Source organism: Branchiostoma floridae, chromosome 6 (genome assembly GCF_000003815.2).
Source record: "Branchiostoma floridae strain S238N-H82 chromosome 6, Bfl_VNyyK, whole genome shotgun sequence".
Taxonomy (NCBI): Eukaryota; Metazoa; Chordata; class Leptocardii; order Amphioxiformes; family Branchiostomatidae; genus Branchiostoma; species Branchiostoma floridae.
In genome coordinates, this window is record NC_049984.1 from 11,212,759 (window position 1) to 11,226,907 (window position 14,149).

The 14,149-nt window shown below is 41.2% G+C and overlaps 1 protein-coding gene across 1 annotated transcript in view; it reads right to left on the bottom strand.

Moving 5' to 3' along the window:
- LOC118418401 overlaps window positions 1-14,149 on the bottom strand; it is a 57,206-nt gene that overhangs the window by 36,277 nt on the left and 6,780 nt on the right. The window contains exon 2 of the mRNA XM_035824285.1: window positions 12,845-13,082. Coding sequence (XP_035680178.1) covers window positions 12,845-13,082 — 238 coding nt within the window. The remainder of the gene's footprint in view (window positions 1-12,844; window positions 13,083-14,149) is intronic.

Sequence of the window (14,149 nt, forward strand, 5' to 3'; positions counted from 1 at the left end):
AAATCATCAGTAGCTCATATAAATTTGAACAACAAAATGAGATATATCAGTCTCAAATAAATACATACCTTTCTCTTTATTCCGAATCCCGACTCATCCTATAAAAATGAACCTGCTATCCATGATACAAATGTCGCCGTACCTGTGATTGACGTGCCTAGCGGTACCTGCGGTGACCTAGGGGTCAGGGGTCAGGCCTTGTAATAACGCCTCGAACATTACAGGGTTTCAGACGACACCAGACATTAAGCCTGTCCCTTTCAACACCCGCTATAATGATGCTTTCTAAATGCTACTAAAGGAAAACGTTAATGGAAACTCGAACCTCGGCAAGCCAAACAAGCACAATTACCCCCATTCCGTGACAATACTTAACTACGCAGGTAGTCAATTTTGGTTGAGCCACATTTATGCGTTGTTATATGATTCTGAATTGATGAAAGCATTCCACTCTAAAAAAAGCGATTCTACATCATAGAAACATTAAAAACATTATGGTTTCCTCACGTTTCAAATAGCAGGGGATATTTTAGTATGGGAGAAAGGAGCAAAGGCTAATTGGAAACCTAATGTTATTCTTAGTGTTACTTTGTAAGAGTGAAGATAGAATGTTAAAAATCCGTTATTCTGTCGTTTTCCTAACTACTACCACGACTGTTGCTGGGTCAAATTAAAGACTGTGAACATTGTTCTGCAAAATCCCGATATAATATCATCATAAAGTTAAAGCTATTCATGCCAAAGCCAAAAGGGTCGTATCTCTGCTATACTTAGAACCTAGTCTTGTCCTATTCATCTTCCTACAAAGAGCCTCATCCGCGGCTTATACAATATACCTCGGGGAGGCTCTGCTCAACTGTTTCCACTTTTGTGCCCTCCATAGCTAACCAGCCGTCATCCAATCACAGAATCGGTTATACCTTGAAAAACAGGTTGTGGCTCTCCTGTTAGAGGCCGCGCCCACAAGCGTGTAAACCTCAGCCCGGAGTACAAGAGCCACCTCATTCAGCATATCAGGGCACGCAGTAGAACCTTGATATTCATAACACGAGTTTTAAAGACCATCTTTCTTCATTTAACTGCTGACAAGTTTGGTCCAACTTTCATAGTTGTATCAGATAGTCACTGGAATAAATGTTTAGGAAAATGGCAATGCACTACAACATTTTTCATTTTCCCAAAACATTTTTCACTTAGTAGACATAATTGAGAGGTGATGAGCCATGCATGAAAAGTCCGCCAAACGCCTACCGTGGCGCGGCTCTCGCTAATCTTCCCATCATCGTCTTCACATCAGGAAGGATGGCCACGTTTTTGTATGACCTGAAGCATCAAAGTCTACTCTTTTTCTCACGAACTTGCCGGAAGGGATTTACAGTTCGTGATAAGTTTTGGACTTTGCATTTCCCATACGCCATGCATCAAACAAGCATTTTCGTGGCCGATTCTCGTAAAAACGGCATGTAATAGCAACTGGTTATTCAGCACCATGGCAAGGGTAATGGCTGGCAGCAAAGGAATGTCATAGTTTAGCATTGGTTCATTGCAACTCGTACAAAGCTATGTTTGTTATATCCCAAAAATTATAGGAGGGAAAACCTTAATGTCTGATATGCTACCTCCAAGCAGAATAGACAATAACTCCTCCTATCTCTTGCCTATTTATATCTACCTTCATGGAAAGGAAAAACATTATTTTTGCTCCGTTTAATCTTCTTCTTCTCCAAACAAAGGCCATATGCTGTCACCATAGCTATTGTAGCAGACAACCCGTAATGGATAAATTGTAGAATAAGTGGCAGAACATGGCTGTCCACAATATATAATATGATAAACAGAGCAGTAGTTTGTTAGGCTAGATCGCGTTAATCAATTATAAAGTAGAAGGTAAACATTAAATATTTAGTCTAGTTTTGGTCTTGTATTTTTTTCTGGTCGGGGTCGTGACGTTTTTTTGTCATATTGTGCGAGTAGAACTTATACTGTGTATAATTTATTGCCCTGTGAGTTGCATCCGAACACATTTCCAGACTGCACAATATGTCCAGGACCAAACAGCTTGACAAAACTTCCGTGATGTGTTAGTGCTTTATTAATACCAGCTGCACGCAAAGGGAACAAACTTACAATAACACACTATTCTCCAGCATACAGACCTCAGGGGTCTGCGTCATCCATGGAAGAGAACGCATCAGCTAGGCCATGCCCAAGGCACCTACTCTAGCGAACATCTTCTGATCTTACAATTCACAGTGGACCTATATTGCGTCGACGAAAGAGAAAGCGTAATTACGGGGCCTTTCATGTTGTACCAAGGGTCTGAGTCTGGAAGGGAGGGCGTCTGATGAAAGTGATGTGCGTGGTGAACTCAATACTTTATCGGCGGGAAGGTGGAAGATGTGCACTGACCTAGACATCACCCCTTACTACAGACCAGCACACGCTTCAAGGCCCACGCGCGGGTTTACTCTTTGAAATTCTCCAAAGCGAATAACGGAACAACTGAAAAGTTATCCATTGGTATAAATGAACTTCACAATTCTGATCCCAAACTATTAAAAGCACAGACAAAACAACAACGTTGGCGGGATTGTATTATTCATATTAAAGTTTAAAGTTTATTGCAAATTCATGCCCATTGGGCTAATTGCAAGAAAAGAATGACTAATTACATGAGATGAATAAATGTGGTCTGAATACATGTAGATAAACTAAATTCTAACATACACATATTAAGTGGATGAATATACATACGATACATAATGGGGTACTAAGTCTACGTAACTATTACAGGGTTTGACTTCTTTCTTGAAGACATTTGAAAATGAAATGCCCCATGTGTTCTATAATAGATTGATCCCTTGATGTTAGTAGGAAGAGAATCTTTTGTGGCGTTTTTAACAATGAAAATGTTGGTGTGATTTCGGTCACTCTATCAAATAGCCTTTTTCTTTCGGCTTCGAATTGGGGGCATTCACAAATAAAATGTGTTTCATTTTCAACTGCATTCATTGTGCACTGCTTACAAATTCTTTCTTGAACAGGTAGCTTTTTGTATCTTCCTTTCTCTATTTCTAACGGGTGCGAACTAATTCGTAACTTACATATTGCTGAGCGGTAATCATAATCATTATGGTACAAGTAGTTTTCCATGTCATATGTTGTTTTTAAGTTTTTGTAAAATCTAAGTTTTCCTTCGTCTACAGATAACTTGTAAAAGAAAGTTTGAGTATACATGTCATTCAACCTTCTCCTTAACAATGCACATGAATAACTGCTGTCTATGATGTCGGTATTCCAGATGTATGAGTAGCCGCTGTTATCAAGTACTTCCTTTACATGATGTATCCAGTTTTTCCTGCGGCTGTTCTCTGGTAAATAATGTTGTGACTGAAGTGCATCTACTTGTAACGGATGTGAAGACATATTTAATTGTCTGAGTCGAAGCCAATATTTGACTATACGGACTGAAACATCTAGATCAACTGGGTATATACCAAGCTCCGCTCTACACGCCGAGTTACTAGAACTTCTTTGTACTCCAAGAATATTTTTACAGAATCTATTCTGGATTATTTCAATGGGACAGTTATCATTCAGATAATCCTTGCCCCAAATCTCACAACCGTATAACATAATGGACTTGATACATGCATCATAAATTCTTAACAAGGCCTTCGGAGATAGAGATGAACGGAATAATGGCTTGAGACTAAAAAGAGCTTTCCGTGCTTTTTGGGACAATTGCTTCTTGGCGGTAGTAAAAGTGCCTGACGAAGACAGTGTCAAACCTAAATAACAATAAGAACTTGTGATTTCGATGATCTCCTGGCCAAAGAAAAAGCTGACGTCCTTGAACAGGCGTCCTGTTTTGTTGAAAATTATAACTTTTGTTTTTTTCAGATTAACTTGTAATTTCCAATTTGTGCAGAACATGTTAAGTTTGTCCAGAGCACCTTGTAGTCCCTTTTCAGTCTCTGAGAATATTACTACGTCATCCGCGTAAAGTAAACATGAGACAAACAAATTGTGTAATATTGGAGGTGCACAGTCAGGATTATCTAGTTCTTTAACAAGGTCATTTATAAACAGGTTGAACAGGGTGGGGCTGAGATTGCAGCCTTGTCTTACTCCTTTGTACGTACTGAATAAGGGAGTGAGACCTTCGGAGGTTTTGACACACGTTTGAGGGTGAGAATACATAGTTTTGATCAACTCATAGAATTTGCCACCTATCCCTGTACTAAGCAGTTTATAGCGTAGGCCTTCTCTCCAAACACTATCAAAGGCTTTTCTAAAATCTATAAAACATGCATATAAACGTTTGTTGGAGTTAATGTACTTAGATGTTAAAGAGTCAACAACAAAAAGATCTAGGCCTTTCTAATTAACACTATGTTCTGACACTTTTGAATAATCCTTTAACTAAAGACGAAATCATCTTTAAGTAAAAGAATAACGTTACATGTTTTTGAAAAACGAAGATCAATGTCGGATGTCTGGTCAGCAGACAACTTGCGTCTACAGACTGCCTGAAATTCAGTCACGTAGATCTCACGTTAATGGTACAAAATCTCAATACAGCAGATCCCAGGCGATCTATTATCATCACGATACAGGAAGTCTTAGGTTAATTACATCCCTACAGCGGTGGTCTGCAAACAGCCAAACCATGCACTTTCCTACCCTCTGGTCTAACCTTGGCACTCCCCACAATTTACCGCTGACCCTGTTGAATTACCAACGCCTTTCTCCACCCGCACACAGTTGTGTCTTGCGAACAAATCAAGGAACGCTAACTGGCTATTTCAGAAAACCCATTCTCTGGGGGTCGAAGCAGAAAGACTTAGATTGTGATTAACCTCCAAATTGTCTATTGAGGTGGCCATTAGAATGGGGAAGACTACTGCATTAACTCCAAATTTGAATTCAATTTGAAAACGTGGCGGGGCGTGCCGATGGTTGATTGTCGGGTCTACTTCGTGGTTAGATGATTCTATTTCCACTAATTTCCCCGTTGATTGGCCTTTACGATATCAGAGAGTGTCCACCGGACCTGCAGGCGCCTGGCGGCCGTGGGGCTTTAAATGATGGGAAGATAATAAGAACGCACGGCCATAACCTCTATCTCTCAGACGTCCAAATCGTCACATCAGCCATGTTATCCTGCCGTTATCACGGTCGTTTTAGTGTCTGGCATCCGACCCAGATTCAGCAGGCTGACAACTCACAATTACGAACTGTGCTCAACAGTATCATCTGGATGGGTATAAAGATACGATTTTGAGCTATAAAGACTGCATTCCCAATTGCCAATATAACAATAAATCAAAGTGTTTCTATTTGAATCCTCAAAAAACTATATGTGCCAACATTAGAGCTTCAAAGTTCCATATATATATATATATATATATATATATATATAACGCTAGATTCACAAGGCACCACTGTGTTAGGATGTCGCCTCTGAGAAATCGATATGGATATCTAAAAGACATAGTGTGTTATGCAAGAGGCATTCAGCGGCTACGGCCCTTTTTACTGTACGCTTTCACTTTACTACCCTATCTCAATAGAATACTTTTATTCCTTCGCCAACCTGTCTAATACCATAGCCATGGCCATACGTTATTCCGAGTGGCATCGTCTGTGGCAAGTAAATGGACCTTCGCCCGTTATCATACGGAGACCGGAAAGTTTTTGGTTCATGTTGGGGAAACAGGCGCATTCTGACAAACTTTGCCATTACCGGATTAGACATGGAGACCCCGAGTACTGCAAGTCATTCATCATTGACGAGAATAGATAAGGGTTAAGCTTGGGTATAGACGTTTATAAACCCTCACTCGTCGGAGAGGAGAACGTCAATGAAAATGGCATTTTTTTGTTCATTTTGATCAGCTAATCGGGTATCTCACACCACAGATATTTGCACAGTGGCGCGCAGCGGTGAACATCCTTTTATCACTGCAGATCTCTCTTTTGATGAGTTTTTTATCATCTTATGTTGTTTTTGATTGAATGGCAACACTGTGATGTTCAATGAAGTATCGAAACTGCGAAAATGACATTATGGGTGTGGCCATTTTGTTTGGCTTAATACTGAATGCGTCGCACGTCAGTGAGACGGCAAGGGAAAATTGGCACACTGTCACAGTTGCAAAGTTGCCGCAATTTTCTCGCGAAACTTAGCGCAGCCCAGTGAGATATCCGCTTAACGCCGATCCCGATACAAAACTTTCCTTCATTTCAAGTTTTTCAACAAGAGCTTGCGAACTTCGGCTGAAATGTTACCTGAGACGAGTATTTCTCTGTTGGTCTTGTACACTTTGGACTCATTTAGAACCACTTATTCTTTCGACATGAAAAATGGCACTTCGAACCAACAAAGGTAGTAAAATTAATGTGTTCGGGGACTTTCTAATCGTTTCCTCCAAGTGTGGACCTACACTCCCCTAAAGGCCACTCTAGATATCCGCCGACATGACATCACCGGCAGGACGTCGACAACGATTCATAATTATGTCGACGAATGTTAGACATCCAGATAATAAGATATGCCAAATAGCAGTTAATCCAATTGGTACTTGAGAGACACCAAGAAAGGAAATATTCAAATTCAAGCTCCAAAATGGGTGTGACCGTCATAATAACTTCCAGCCAATCTACAACACTGGTCCAGGGTAAAACTAGACTTCCAATGCTTCAAGTATTCTATTACACTATTTGTACCTTACACCCTGGTAGGCTGCCACCCAGCAATATCCACATTATTGTGTCCACACGCTAAGACAAGCAAACACACCAACGGATTACAATACCTCCATTTTGGGGGGGGGGGGTGTAGATGCAAACGTCAACGTCGCTAATGCATCATTCAAGTGACGCAGTAACATAATGAATATCACGTCCCTCTTATAGAGTTAATGTTTCCTTAACATGTGGTATCGTCTGTCGGTTTGGCTACGAACAGTGCTCTAATATGAGCTCGAGAATGCAGCTGCCATTCAATTGACGACATCAATGCCGACATTTGGTAAATAAAACATTAAATCAAAATGGGTAATATTTCTGAGCTGATTGCATTTTATTGACTTATGTCGCGAAATAGCAGACAAGAGGAAAAAGATGATAAACTTTTCAGCATATAATGAAAAGAAGCCAACAGACAATGCATGTTTTATAGCAATCAATATATTCTTATCACAGGTATGCTGAACTTTACATTAATGTTTGATAGATTTTACAATGTTCGAAATGTCAATACCGTCTTTATTGCCGGGTATAACTACGATTTAATACCTTTGTCGGAACATTCGCACAGTTCTTACAAGAATACCAATCATTCCGTAATTGTAAAGAAAATCATGACCAATATAGGTATTAGCCGACGCGACACCAAGAAAGAGAAGTTACTGACTTTCATCCAAACAGCACATAAAATGACCTCTCACTAAAAGGAATTTGTAGATCAGTATTACTCTCTTGACACAAAAAAGGACAGCCAAACAGTAAATTTCGTCCACACGAGGTTTTCTGCATGCGAATGGATGCACTATTAGAACTGCATTGTTTCAGTCGTTTGGATTTCAAGTTGCGATGTGCCTAGAATATTCGAATACCTGATCTTAATTGTTCGGACTTTCAGATGCACTGAAGACTACAGGTCGTTCCTTCCCTAGACATCCATCTTATTTGTCGTCTGATGTTCCAGGTCAATCGTCTAGAAGATGTTTCTTTGTCTCAAAACCTCGCAAGTTTCTTAGACGTTAGCTGCCAAAATGGTGTAACAAATGATGTGTTGATGGGACCTTACCTGTTAAACACACGGCACGCTGAGCGTCATAACTCCCTGGGAATCACCCAATCGATCATGGTAATTTATGCCGCCAGCCCTTTATCATCCCTGAAGAGTAGAGTAATCGCTACATTTGTCATCATTTGTCGGAAGGAAGACTCATGGCTCGCTCAAGGTTGAGTTATGGACCTTAACTGGCTATCGAAACCTTATGTAAGAAAGTACAATTTGGGCATTATGTTCGCACTGTGCAGGTTTGAGAGACAAAAGACTGTGTTAACTTTTAAAGAGCAAGGTAAAGGTGTTTTAGAAATAACAATTATGACGAATATGTAAATTTTGTACACTCAACCACGGCAGAGAATGATGCGCACTTCATCCTAGATTGCAATATGTATGTTAATGACAGAAACACGCTATCTATCTCTATATAGAAAGTTAATCCTCTCACTTAAGATATATGAGTAGCAAGGACAAATTATGTTCCTCATCCGCGTAGATAAACCAACTGTAGCTAACCCTTCACAATCCTATATTTGCACCATCACCAAGAAGTGAAAAGATGCCGGACCTATACCTCAGACTGCTAAACTCGTATCCACATGTTCATGTTTGTAAATGCACTTAGCTTAGTAGGACAAAATGTACTTGTATGTAGATCTCCATTCATCAGTCAGCATCGTCAGCATTTTTCGCACACTTTTCCAGAACCTGTTCCTCCTTCAATTTTTGAAACGCAGCCCTCCACTTTGTTAGCCTGGACACCATCACATTTCTACCGGGGCTCTTTTACATTCGCTGCCCAGACGATTTTTTTCAGGGCAGCAAGTGTAAGGAGCCCCTGTAGTAATCGAATGGTACCCTGGCTGCAACTTTATCTCGAAAACCCCAGCATTAGACCCCGCCATCATTGATTCATCCGCTGTCTTACGGTACTCGGATTTATTGCAAAGAGTATATGTTATCAGATCTTTCTGGTCTCTTATATTTCTTTCGCCTGGATAACTTTGGGGCTGCATGTATAATAGTGATCCCACTGCGATCTATTCAGTGCCGTCTGCGTCACAATTGACTGATTGTAAAGCAGTCACCTGTGGCAAAATTACTGTGAAGTCGCTGACTCATTTCTAGTCAAATAGGCAGAAAACATTACAACTTTGCGAGGGATCAATCTAAACTTGGGGAATGTGACGGGTAAATGAATGGTGTTCCTGGGCAGTAGTTAAGCCTCTCATATGTAACTTGGAAAGAGTCCAGGCTTGAAAGATTACCCATAGTAGTGGGATGGAAGAAATTTGAGCACATATAAGCGCATCGACTGCCACGAAACCGTCCGCGTCATCAGTTTTCCGGGACTATGATGTTTGGGGTGACCTTTCTTGTTCAATAGAACTTTCAGAAGCCAAGCTCACATGACCTGACCACAATGTGGATGGATCCATTTCGTGTGAGCCAGACGAGAGCAGGCCCCTGTTACAAATAACACAGAGTACCACTGTAAGGCTAAAATTGGACTATTGCTGTCACACCAGGGTTGGAGCTTGATCCCCAAAGCTTCCTTACATGTCTCAACAGGGTACACATCCGCATTACCAATTGTTTTTGGACGAGACCTGTTTGCCCTCTCTCAAATGAGTAATGTAGCAAGTTTGGTGTTACTTTATCGCTATTTCATGTGGCCGCGGTAACGCGCGGTTACTAGTACTCCATTCACCCGGACGGGAGAACTGGCGTATCCCCGTCTTGTATTTAGCTATAGCTAGAAGAAAGGATATACCACCCCGTAAGGGGCGGTATATTTACGGGGTGGTACAACCCCAACCGTGCTGTGATGCACCGTATGACTATAACTATGAATGACGGATACTCCGCTGAGGTTCTCACTTGTATCCCAACTCCGAAGTTCTACATTAAGGACATGTTTTTTCCACTGCCACTACCATCTTTTGACCTCCATATTTCACTTACTAGGAGGTAGTGTAACTCAAACATTTGAGAGACCCACAATGAGTATTGTTTTGTATAGTAAACAAGATAAAAGATTGTAATCCTCTCTAGCTATTGCCTTCCTTTGATAGAACTTTCAAAAAGTAAACAAACAAACAAATAAATGATGAACGGATAGACAATATACAAAGTACCAGTATGAATTGACAGAAGTACATATACTACATGATCCATTCTGTACATGAGACGCCTGGAGCCATATAACAAGTGGAGTCACCAATCACAACTCAATTGAAGCCTTTAGTATGTGTGTTCACGGCGTGAGCTCGCATCAAGACTGGTAATAGTCTCGTAATACCCTTCTGGAGCCCAGTAAAAACACCGTCCGTATTATTTCCTGCCGACCAGTGGGGAAAGTAATCGATTGAGGGATCTCTGCCATGATAGCTTCCGCACAGTCTTTTCTCCCGAGTGAAAGTTTATCGGGCTTCTCTGTCATAAAAACCTTTCAACCTAAAGATGCAATCTAAACACATTTTAACGTTTCTGTAGGAGGTCGACTGGAAGGGTTTTATAGGGGACCGTCAACGTCACTGGCTCAATCTTATAACCGCTTTATTTTCCCCACCCCATTATAAAGACCGGAATCAATCAACTACTTCTGTTGTCCAAGCAAAGACATTTATTTTTTACGGAAATGCATATAAACTCGTCTTGACAATGATGAAAGCTTTTCAGGTAATGAATGATTTTAGATACGTTGTACCGAAATAAAGAAAGGTCACAAATACATTATACTGTGTGTGTGATTTATGATTTTACATATACCTGAAGTTGAATTGAAGGGAATACAACAAAAGATTGCCGTGGTCACATTTCCTAGACGATTTGGCGCTGACAGAAAAGGTGTAAACATTGAGGCATTTTGTCTATCTAGCGGGTAAAATCCTGTGGGGTGCAGTCATTTTGCCGTCAGGGCTTATATACGTGTTCAAATAGTGAAGTAAGGCAGAATATATGTCATAACATCATTTTACTGCAGTTCAAATGTGCTTTGACTCCTGTTGATGTAGATAACGAAGAAAACCACGCATCACCCAAGCAAGTTTTCAGCCTAAATCTCTAGTAAGTGCCCGATAGATTGGACAATAAATTACGAAATGCCACATGGGTGGAAACTGCAAAAGGGTAATGGTGATCTCTAGACGGTAGTTTTATAGTGAACTGACGCCAGGAATGGCGTTTTCATGCAGGGAACACATTAATCGAACGTTTGAATATGCCTGCCTGTATAGACGAGTCAATTACTGCTCCAGCTTTTCTGAGGATTACGCAAGCGCCGAGAAAATATAACGATTCAGTACTGCAATAATCGATAAGATCGGAATATAAAACAGGATATGAGACGCTTTCCGTAGTTATAAAAAAACGTAACGTTGATATGATATATTCAGCAATATCATCATCGAGCCTGCCAACATGTTTTGTCGTCATGTTCCATTTGATATTCACTTACCCAAGCTGAGATACATGTATCTGTTTTTCAGAGGGAATCACTCTACCAGTGCCATCACATCATCTCAGCTTCAACGCACGTTAAAGCTGGGGGTGGGGCAGCTAGTTAGAATAGCCAGGAGGTCCTTCAGACGACCTGATTGAACTCAGGCATAGCTGTGTCAAAATTCTAATCTATGTAATGGATGGAAAACAATGAGGAAGAGAATGATGCTTTGGCCTTTACACATCGATATGCACTTATCATTCCAATATGCAATAGAGACGCCGCATCGCATAATAACCTCCATTCCCACCAGGGCTGCGACCTCGCTGAGATTGTCGTGCGAACGAGTGATTGACAGAGCGCACAGCTAATTTCAGACATAAAAGCGAATCGTTTTACGCTTTGTGTGTTTTTGTCTGTTCCGTCATACTTTAACATTTTACATAATACATGTATTTCATTGTGAAGAGAACTGTTACACAAATGTAGGTTTAGGTCTCAACGAGCCTGCAATGAGGTCACAGCACGATCGCCGTCTAGTGGAATGGGGCTGTACGGGAAATGTCTCTTGAATGTATGCAAGTCATGTACGTGTTCTGTACTTCTCTCACGGCAAAGAAAAGGAGAATATGCATTGGAAAGAATTTAACTAAGGGGTTAGACATTCGTGGTTCAAACCTTTGTACATCTGTAGCAGCCAGAGTGCAGTAGAACCATCACCATTCTTGTCTGTAACTGGAATATTGCACATTTATATATCGTTCCTCCCCTCTGCCTTATGTCGCCCAGCACTGCTGTTAAACACTCGCACACCAATTTTGCTATTCTCCCCCTCAGTGCGTGTGTCACTGATACATTACTGTATCATGTGTTGTCCCATCTGTTCGGCTCAGTTATTGATTGTAGACCTACAGAAGTCATAACCGGTAGGAATGAAGTGTATAAATATTTAAAAAGGTACTCTTGATACATGAGGGAATGTTTCGGGTTTTAGATAGACGCTGTAAGCCATTCGATATCTGCCCCTTTTTGGCACACAGCCTTCTGTCGGAGTCTCTGGCAATACTCTGGGGCACTTTCTTTCACAAAGTTCGCCTCTCACTGTCGGCGTGTTTCATCTTGTCGTTGAACACGAAGTACGGTCGTTGGTCGTCCATATGCGGGTATTTGAAAGTGCGTGCGGGTTTTTTTATCATGCTTTTACGTCGCAAGAAGGTTATGTTTGAGTGGTGTGCGTATGTTTGTATGTTATGTGGTTGAATAACTCATTAAGCTATGAATGTATGTCACGAAATTTGGTGTATGGTCAGATCTTCTACCAAAGACTAGATTTTGCCCGACACACCCACCCACACCCCCTGCCCACCGGCGGTTTTCCTTGGTGCTGTAGGAGAGCGTCCGTTTTTTCTCTCGTGTTCTACACAAGCTATGGTCATCAATTTCTGGAGGTAGATAGTTCTTGCACGGTAGTATGTAGGTAGCTTTCTTGGTCACTTTGCACGAAGTTATATATAATTTTTATTCTATCAGCAGAATCAATAAAGAATTTTTAGCTTTTGCTATACCACTAGCTTCGAATATGCGATTGATATTCTCACCAAAACTTGATGCACTTCGTGTCGTTCTTCCTGGCGGTCCACCGGAAGTCCACCCGAACCATTTCCTGTCTGTCCGTGTGGGTGACGGCGTTCATGGAGCCGCAGCCGGCCATCTCCTGGGTCCCCCCGGGCAGGGGACCGCGGAAGGTCCCCCTGAAGATGCCGGGATCGTCCTTGGCTGTGGCCTTGAGGGCGAAGCCTCGAAACGGCGGCCAGTTCTCTGTAGTGACGATGGACACTGGGGAAGACAATAGTAGCCATGAGGAATCATTACAGAAGTTGGAATCTCTCTCCCCACCTCTCTCTCTAAGTATAAATATATACATAAAAGTTATATGTATGATATATTAATATCTATATTTGTATTTGGCTTCAAATCGTCACAACCGCCAGACCGATGTTTCAAACACATTTCAGTAGTGTTTAATAACAGATAAAATGCAACTCATGTATAATCTAAAGTTTTCAATTTCAACAAAAAGGTATATGCTAATATACAAGACGACTCTACCGAAAATATGCTATAACAAATTTGTGAAGCAAATGACCCATTCCATGTCCATGTCATTAGTGATATCGAAACATTTGTAGTTCACACAGTCAGACAGATGGCAATTCTACCCTACCCAAGAACAGGTGGAAATAGACCAATTCAGAGGTTATGTTTATTTCATTTTTACTGCCATCTTCTACAACACGCCAAAGCGAAAAATCACCATTTTCTTGAATATGGGGCATATATTTGCACGGTCACTGAAGACCGATTGGACCGGATGGCTTCCCGCTCAGTTCTATACATCCGGTGACGACGATGGCCACGGGGAATGGTCTAAACTCCAGGAACTGCCGCGTTCAATCGCCGTAAAACGGGCCATATGGCGCCTTCAAAGCCTGCATGTCAGAAGATGGGCATCATTTATGTCAGCTTTGATAGTGAAAGATGGACCATTTGAACCGTAATTGTTGTCTAAGCGAGGCTTTTAAAATTTGTATTGGACAAAAGTGCTTTTTCGGCGTGAGTTACAGGAGAGAGGGGTGGGGAAAGGTAACGTTTTCTGACAGGAGATAAGCACAAGTAGTGATGGAGGAGAAAAGTTACAAAGGTACCCGCATGCAGCCATTTGTCCGGACATGGCACCAGGCCAGCGGTAAAAAAAAGTTGCCAATATGCAACACGAAGAAATTTGTCGTTTGTCAGTTTTAAGATAAGCTTTTGCATTTCTCAAGGCGTTTCACCTTAAGGGTCGTAACCTGAGGAGCAATCACAGTGTGGACTGATCTGGGGTATGACGTCAGTTCAGTGGC